The sequence below is a fragment of the Myotis brandtii genome, unplaced genomic scaffold (assembly GCF_000412655.1).
Source record: "Myotis brandtii unplaced genomic scaffold, ASM41265v1 scaffold359, whole genome shotgun sequence".
Lineage (NCBI taxonomy): Eukaryota > Metazoa > Chordata > Mammalia > Chiroptera > Vespertilionidae > Myotis > Myotis brandtii.
Window position 1 is genome coordinate 1452826 of NW_005363802.1, and position 9155 is coordinate 1461980.

The 9155-nt window shown below is 39.3% G+C and overlaps 1 protein-coding gene across 4 annotated transcripts in view; it reads left to right on the plus strand.

The window, feature by feature from the left end:
- Nucleotides 1–9155, plus strand: part of GPM6B (glycoprotein M6B) — a 36509-nt gene that overhangs the window by 1184 nt on the left and 26170 nt on the right. For 2 of the 4 annotated variants that reach the window (XM_005871883.2, XM_005871882.2), the window contains exon 2: nucleotides 7495–7614. The exons of the other annotated variants lie outside the window; for them this stretch is intronic. In XM_005871883.2, coding sequence (XP_005871945.1) covers nucleotides 7495–7614 — 120 coding nt within the window. The remainder of the gene's footprint in view (nucleotides 1–7494; nucleotides 7615–9155) is intronic. 4 annotated transcript variants of the gene reach the window in all.

Here is a 9155-nt window from a genome sequence, read left to right on the forward strand (position 1 = left end):
TTGTGGTACGAAAGTGGCAGAAAATAGAAGCCGAAATTAATCTTTGCCCAAGTAATGACTGATGGCAGGTGTGTGATAGCATAGGGTCAGCTCAGCTGCTGTCAGTCCAGGCATCTCCCCTGCGTGGTGACTTGTCTCCCTCCCCCAAAGTTATGGCCCGGACCGGATTCTGTAGCCGCAGTGGCTCCAGCATCGAAAGCCACCGTGCAAAGGAAGGTTATTTCTCACGGCCCTGCCGTCCACTAACAGTCACTAAGCAGGAGTCATTCTCCGGGATGGAGGCTTTACTATGACTATGTAGGTCGAACTGTGAAATTGCTGATAGTCAACCATTTTACATGACAGGAGCGGCAGTTCCATGCCTTTGGCTTCACAGCACGCCTGGGTTGAGGCTGCGTGTTCTTACATGAGATTTCTTCTGTGCGCAGTACTTGGATGACATTGCATCCTCCAGAGAGCAATTTCATGTTTTAAATTAATTCTTTTCGAAGCGTGATAGAATACACATACATAAAAATGGACATTTGAACCATTTTAAGTGTATAATTCAGTGGCATTAAGTGTAATTAAGTGGCAATAGCACTTCCATTTTAAAATGGGTAGTTTACTTCAATCCTTGCATCAAACCTACCACCCACCCACCCCACCCCCCAAAAAAAAAAAAAAAGGTCCCCCACAACCCTGCCCTTTCTTGTTTGTATAGATCTTATATGTACATGAATGAGCAAATAGCAACAGGAGAATTTATGAAGCTGAGGAACTGAGATGACAGTTTAAAGATTCATATCCATGATGTCCAGAGATGAAATTTGGGGATGGAATGAGTACCATAGCATTGTTGTGAGGAAGCCTACCCCAGTTGATAGCAGGTTTTCCCTAAAGCAGATGACTCTGTTTAGCACACACTTTTTATTAATAGGGTGTCTGCCAGTGGCAGATAAAACCATTTCGGTCTCCGCAAAAACATACCTTTCATTTTTCTCTCCAAAAGCAAGCAAGGGGCATAGAAGCAATATGAAATCCTCACTCCACAATCGTGTATCTCATCATCATTTAGTCTTGTGGACCACTGTTATTTTATGTCAATTAAATATTATTTAATACCAAATCCACAGGCTGCCACTACATCCATTGACCATCTGTGTATGAAATCTCAGTAGCTATGCTTCTGGAGATAAAATGAGAAGCCAAAGGTAATTCCTGGAGGAACTTTAAAAATTACCGAAATTGATAAACACTAGCTATTTGTTAAGGAATTTAAAAATGCCGTGTTAACACAAGCTCTGACCACATATAGAGCACATGCTGCAGTAAGAATACGGGCCAGGGCCGAAACCGGTTTGGCTCAGTGGATAGAGCGTCGGCCTGCGGACTGAAGGGTCCCAGGTTCGATTCCGGTCAAGGGCATGTACCTGGGTTTCGGGCACATCCCCAGTGGGGGGTGTGCAGGAGGCAGCTGATCGATGTTTCTCTCTCTACGGGCCAGGGAGTGTATTTCCACTGCAGCCACGGGGTTGCGATCGCTCTCTATGTGACCCACCTACCATAAATGTTGGTCTGGAGGGTGGCTTCTCTCCTAATCTTCATTTAGACAAGTTCATAACTGCACAAGTCAAAACTCACACAGGTATCATCTTTATAGTGTCCCCAGCCTGTTCGCCATTGTCATTCAAGGCACAAAACGAGAATCACACGTTTGTGCGTGTTTGTCACGCCAGCATTTCTTCAGATTTCATGTTCAATTTCGAAAATAAATGTTTGCTGCATTGAAATTAGCATTTAAAAACTTGACACAGTTAGAGAATGTATTAGATAATTCTTGAGCTGGTGGAGCTGTTGTTTACAAAAAAACAAAAAAACTTTCAACGAGGGATTTAATTTACCAAATTTAACCCCGTATATTTTGTCACTTCCCACAGGTTTTTATGCACATATATTTTGCCCCTCTGTTCCTTCCTTCTTTTTTTTCATAGTTAGCACTAGAGGAGATATCTGTCTCTTAATTTGGGGTTTATTGCCCAGTGGTTATTACCCAGTAGTTTCTGAATTAATGGCTTTGGATAATTATTACAATGTTTATTAAGAACATAAATTAAATTTAGCTTTATAAATGGACCTCCGTTTTTCTAGTTGGTGTCACTTCCTGGGAGTTTTAGCAGGACAAAGAGAGCTGTTTCTTTAAACTAAATCAACATGAATTTGTTCCTATTTTTTTTAAAAAAAATAATCCAAGTCTTTTAAAAAGAGAAAGCAAATGTGTTTTGGAAGCAGTCTCATAGCTTTTGTCAGAGAACACTACTGAACCATCAAAATTCACAATAAGTATTTAGTAGTTACTCAGGAATTCTCTAAGGAAAGCAAGCAGGTTTTCTCAGATGTAAGCAATGCCAAATTACTACAAATGGCAGTTTTCAAATTGGAAGCATTAAATTAAATCAAAATGTGAGCATTGAGTAAGCAGATTCGCTGAAATGGAATAAGTGAATGAAATGAATGAGAATCAAAGGAAATAGATTATGAGACTTAATAATAAAAAATAGAGAGTTAGGTTTCTATTTATTTCTGTAGAGCTTTACTTGATGACAATTCATTTGTGGAAACCAATGCATCTGGAATTGCTGGGAGTACTGAATCACAGGGTAGAAAAACAATTGAATCAATTGCTCTATTGCGTGAAAAAAATCTAAGTATCTGTGATGAAAATTATTTTTATTACATGTAGGAAATTGGGAGCTCCTAAAGCAATTATAGTCAGACTAGTTAAGCTCCTATGAATCATTGCTGAAATAAATTCCAGAATTCCAGGCTTCAAATTAAGTTCCTAACCACATAGGAAGGAAAATGTAGTAAATTGGAAATAATGTATAATTTAAAATAAATTACAGGACATAGTCACAATAAGAAATGAATTGAAATTGTTGACTTGATTAAAAACTTAACACATCTGTTTTAATCTTTTAATCAAATAGATAAAAAATTAGATTCTGTTTCTTTCTTTCCTTTTCTTTTTTTTATTTTATTTTGCAAAACGTGTGCACTTTTGGGCCCTATCTTTTTTTTTGTTTAGGAAGAAAATCACTCCTCTAGAATATATGACCTGCATGTTTAAAACCCATTGTGATGCATTGAACATGTTACACTATTTCTGGTATCCTATGAATTATTTCATATTAAGATTTTTATTGATGTTCTCTAACTTAATTTTATGAATGTGGTATAGAGAATGTTTTAGATGCAGTTTTTCCTTATAAGAATCTGCTAAGGAGGACATTTGAAGAGAGGGTGTCTGGGGGATAGGCTGTAGAGAAAAGCGTGGCCGGCCAGATGGTGCTGGACATATGTGGTAGGTATGATACAGCTTGCTTTCATCTTATTTTTTAAGAAAACTTAAGTGTGGAGATCTCAATGAGCCATTTGGTGCATCTCCTACTTTTATATTATTATTGCCATTAGCATACTTTTCAAGGCTGGGTCTTGCTATTTCATTAGACAAAGAATTCTGACCCAATTCTGCAAATTTAGATTTGCCTACCTTAAAACTGAGTGGCAATCTTGAATTCAAACTGTAACACTAAAAATTATATTTCTCTGTTATTTGAAAGTAGAGGTCAATTTAGAGTAAATAATTTTAACAACATGACTTACTAGCCTTCATGTATCCAGGAGCATGTGAAATAGCCAGTTATCCTCATGACAAAAATTTCCCCTCTCTGGGACTGGTAATGAATTGGATTATCCTAAAAACACTCTTGCTTTTCTCTCCTTGGCACCAAATGTACATCCACATGAAATGGTTGGCCAGGAATGGGTGGCTATGGTAGAGAGGAAGACTACAGTCCCAGTTCACAAACGTACCTGGTTGTTCCTTCACTCATTTGATTATTTATTCATTTAATAATGTTCTACTTTGAACCATTATCCTTCCTCTGACCTCTTAGCTCATGTCATAGGAGTAGAAGGACCCTAACTCATTTTAGGGACTAATATGTGTAGTTTAATCTTAAGTTTGACCATAATTTTGCTGATCAATGGCAGAGTAAATAGCAGACAACAATGCCAGAGATAATTTTGATCCTTAGCCATCCCAGTGGTATATCTCTTCAGAGAACATGTAACAAGAGAAAATAATTTCCTATTTTGTAGGCTGATTTGATTAATTGCATCAACTTCTTTATATATTCCAGCTTTACTAGCTATATTCAAACCAAGGATCAGCACACCTCATCTATAAAGGGCCAGAGAGTCAATATTTTAGGCTTTGTGAGCCATAAAGTCTCTGTTGTAACTACTCAAGTCTACCATTGTAGCCATAGATAGTATCTAAACAAATGGGTGTGGCCATATTCCAATAAAACTTCATTTACAAAAGCAGGTGGCCATTGTTCATGACCTCAGCTATATTCTGTAGTGTGGTGATGGCTTTCCTTTCATATTTTAAATAATAGCTAAAAATGAAGGATTATAGATACAGCTTTCAAAGACCTTGCCCAGTGAATGTGGTCTTTCTAGGAAGCTCAGCCTTTGTCACTCAGTTGCTTGCAGTGATAATTTCCTAGATGCCAGAAAGTTTAGCGGTCTGCAGCAGTTATTCAGCCTTGTCACTAACTCACGTTAAGTAAATTTTAAAAAGTGTACAAGGCATCGTTTTGTTATACTTTCCTCAACTGCCCATTGTTTGTTTCATACCCACCTTCGGTGATGACCAAGTACCGTAGTGTCTATGGCCACCAATCACCACCACTCACCTCAGCCCCAACCATAAATGGTACCTCAGATGTCACAGCCTTTTGTGCTTCTTCAAGAATATAAATCGGTCTCCTCCCCACCTCTCTCTTCTACTCTCTTAGGGGAACATTTGCAGTCTTCTCTCTTTAAGGCAGGGCCCTGGGTGTACATATCTTCTCATTTCTTGCCAGTTGCCCAGAATTAACATATTAATATACCATTCAAGCTGCAGCTTTTCCTTGCAATCATGTGACTCCCTTCTGAGTGTTGGGACCTTGTCCTTTTAAACAAAATGTATGTGGGGTTCTTTGAAATTTTATAAATAATTTTATATTTAATGTCTTTTAGTTTGGCTCAAACACATGAAATAGACATGACTTTCTTTTCTTTCATATCTTAAGATTCACTATTATAAAAGGCCTTCCCAGAAGTAATGGAAAACCTCCATCCACTTGCCACTTCTACCCCCACATCTGCTGGAGCAGTAGTATTTTTATGATAAATTAAGCATCTCAGGCATGGCTGCCATGTTGTTCCCAGAAAACTCATTAGTGTAGGGCAGTCCATGTTTTTCACTGTCATTGCCTGGCAGACTGTGCCTGATTGCCCAAATGTCTGGAGACTCCCCCACCCTGTGAGGAGATGAGGACAGAGAATAGATGTATCCCATGTAGCGAGTGCTTGAATTGCATGGTCTGGCCTGGGTGAGATCAGTGTGCAGGGGGACCTGGGGGTCCACTTCTTGGTCCACAGGGTCTCAGGGAGCTCCTTTACATTCAACCAAGTATTTATTCAGCACACTTTTGGGAGGCACCTACTGTGTATTGGGCATAGAGAGAGAAATGTTTTTAAAGGACAATGAAATTTCTCAGATCAAATGTGATAGAGCTACATGGAATCCTCTTGCTTGAGGTCAATATGGAGAGCCCACAGCCACTTTACCAAGAGGAAATCATGTCACAGCACAGGAGGCGACTGGACCTTCTTCTGGTTTCTTCCACCAGCCCCACTGAGTCATTTTGCTTTCAGAAAATGTAGCACAACCCATGTCTAAGAGAGAATCTTATGAATAGTAAAGCAAAAATCTAAATCCAGGGAAGGCTCAGAGTTAAGAAGATTTAAGAACTCTGACATAACATCAGAAGCTTGGGACCTGAAACATTTTTTTAGGAGGCACAGCAGCATAGCTCACCTCCAGACGGTTTGCAGAAAAACTCTTGTTAAGCTAACCACTGCTTCAGCAAAAGAGTAGAAAATAGAGTAAAAATGCCCAGGCTCATACCTGGGCTCCTCCACCCTTGCTGCATGGTTTTGGGCAAGTGACTTGCCTTCTTATTAATCTTGGTTTCTTCATGTGTAAAGATAGAAGAAGAATAACAGTACCTGTTTCATTGGGTGCTTGTGACAGATGAGGTACTGGCTGCAATATGCTTTGCATGGTGACCAGCGCACCATAAGCACTCTGTAACTTACACAGCTGGCACCATCGTGGACAAAAAAAACAGCCAAACACTTTCAATGTGCAGTTCTGGTTGTCCTAGCATCTTTCCTTTCTTTTCAATGTCTTTAAGTCTTGGGAAGACATTTTACTTGAACCTGAAGCCAAAAAAGGCTTCCTCTAAAACATCACCTAGAAAAGTATGTGTCCACTCCCAGTGGGAAATACCTGAGAGTTTTCAAAGATCATAGGGAGTGGAGTTGGGATTTTATAAAGTCTTTGTGAGGTTCGAAGTGCACCTGGTCAGGGCATGTGCTGTGTTGCCTCGAAATGTGGTTGTTTCCTGGTTCTTAGGTGCCAAATGGGGCGTTACAGCCTGATCTTCTGATGGAATAATTATCTATGTCAATGCTAGAATTATATTTTTTATCCTGGAATATTTGTGGCACCCCAGAGGACATAAGCCCTTATTGGGTTTTATGGGATTCCCAAACATAAACTGGCATGCTGACCTTATGTTTTCTTAGGGATTTCAAGATTGTAATTTAACTAATAGTTACCAGCAGCTGACTCTGTGTCAGGCAAATTAGTAAATGTTTTTCTCTCCAATCCTAAGAAGTAGGAATTATAGTTATATTACCAAATAGGGACCCGAGTCTTCAGGAGACCAATTGTCACCGTGTGTGTGAGTAAACTAGTCCAAACCCAGCAGCCTTGGTCTATAAAACACTGGGAGATCATTGAGTCAGGGTTTAATCCAGAACATTCTAGGCTCTGAAGTACTGAGTTTAAGATGAGGTGACAGAGAATGTTGCAGATGTCAGTAGGAGGATGCGAGTTTCATCCAAGATTCAGCAGAGCATGGGGTTCTTTGCCAGATTTTCAAGGCTGGGACTGGGTACCATTATGGAAAGTGAGCCTGTAGTCACCTCTGCTTGTGCAGCTGCAATAATTATGATAGTCTGTGGGTCTGAAAGAGAAATAAACAGAGAGAAAAATATTATTGTGGGAAGCCAGATTTTTACTATAAATAGTGTCTGCCCAAAATGAGCATTCTAAGGGGTGGGGTGGGAGAAATAGATTAAATAAGGAAAGAAAAAACAATTTGGGTGATTTTTGTAAACTTAAATTGAAAAACAGAGGAACAGATTCCAACATTCTCAATTTATCATGCTGAGCTGATAAGATGGTATTGAAAGATTGCATTCCAATTGCATATTTTTAAACTCCTCCTTTCCTTGAACTATATGGTAAAAGAATTACTAAAAATGCTGATATAGAATCTTTGCTGGAGATAGAGACACTGACTCTTTGCCACCTGAAATTGGCAGTGAACAGCAGAGCTGAAATGGAAATTGGCAGGTACCACTGGATGTACCCAGGCTCAAAGAACCACCAGTACCGTCCCGTGCCAACCCTGGGGGACAGGGCTAGCCCCTTGAGCAGTCCAGGTAAATACAGCCTTGGGGTGAATTCTAATAGCAAGTCAACTGTTATCGTTAATATTATTTGTAATGGTTCTTTCCAATTGGTGATATTTTATGTTTTTGCTTGATGCATTCATTTGTTCACAGGGGCATGGATGGAATATACCCTTTAAAAAATTTGATCATCTTTCTTTTTCTCTTCTTCTCTCCATTCCACTCCATCTTTCGCCTCTTTCTTCTCCCTCCTCCCCCTTTCCTCACACTCACCTCTTCTTCTCAAAGGGAGTAGTATACAATGAGCTACACCTTAGGGCTAACCACAAAATTTCCAATGTCTGAACTGATAATTGGGGGGGGAGGTGTCACCCATGTCCACCTTAGGACCAAAAACTAGGCCAGGACAGTCAAAGAGCCTTGGCTCTAAGAGTACTGTGAGTATCCCCAAATTTATTCCTGGCCTCACTGCTGTGTACCACTCTGATTTAATGTTAGCCATTGCCTTTGAGATGGGAAAGTCAAAGCACATGGCGTGGGGATGGAATAACTGTACCCGATCCCATAAGGTAGGTCCAGTTTCTGGTTTCCTTGCTCATGAGGAACACTGGTCCCTCAGAACCGCTAGGCGCTGGGCCTGGATGAAATGTGAAATGTGTGGGGGACTGAAAAGGGGGAAAATGCTGAGTAATTTGAACATCCACCCACCACATTCCCAAAGTTTACTCGCGTCTTAATACTCAGCTCAGTTAGCTAAAATTCAGTGATTTCAAGTTACTTAAAATGTGACTATAAAGGGATGGTGCTGGGTCAAATAAACAATAGGTTTGAAGTTTTGCTATAACTTTGCATAAACCCATAGAATCATTTTTCCTAGTTTCTTACTTTTTCAGGAATACCTCAGAAGTACCTGAGATACGATGTAACACACCTATTGAATTCCAAAGTCACAACGCCTGCAATTATTTTAATAAAACTTTTTATTTTTATTTTAAAACCTAAATTGTAGCTTCAGGTTAATTAACATGAAATCTGACTTGGGGTTATGGATTCCTTCATTTGACATGGGGCTGTTAGACGCCAGCTCTGTGTGTACCTGAGCAGTGCTGGTTAGAAAAGGTGAGCAAGAAGGGATATCACACATTTGTTCTCAGAGGTCCTTTAAAGAATGGAGGGTTCTGGAATATTTTTTACATTGCCATTAGACATGATATATCCATGCAATTAAAGAATACTCTTCAGAAATTAAAAGGAATGAATAACTGACACATACTAGTACTGCAACATGGATGAATCTCAAAAATCATTTTGCTGAGTAAAAAGTCAGTCACAAGAAACCAAATATTGTATGATTCCATTTATATGAAATTTCTAGAATTGACAAATCCATAGAGACAGAAAGTGTTTGCCACGGGCTGAGGGAAGAGTGATGAGGAGTGACTACTAAGGGGTATAAGGGATATTTTTTAGAATGATGGAAATGTTTTAAAATTAGATTGTGGTGATGGTTACATAACTGTAAATTTACTCAAAACCATTGAATTGTACACTTAAAACAGGTGAATTTTAAA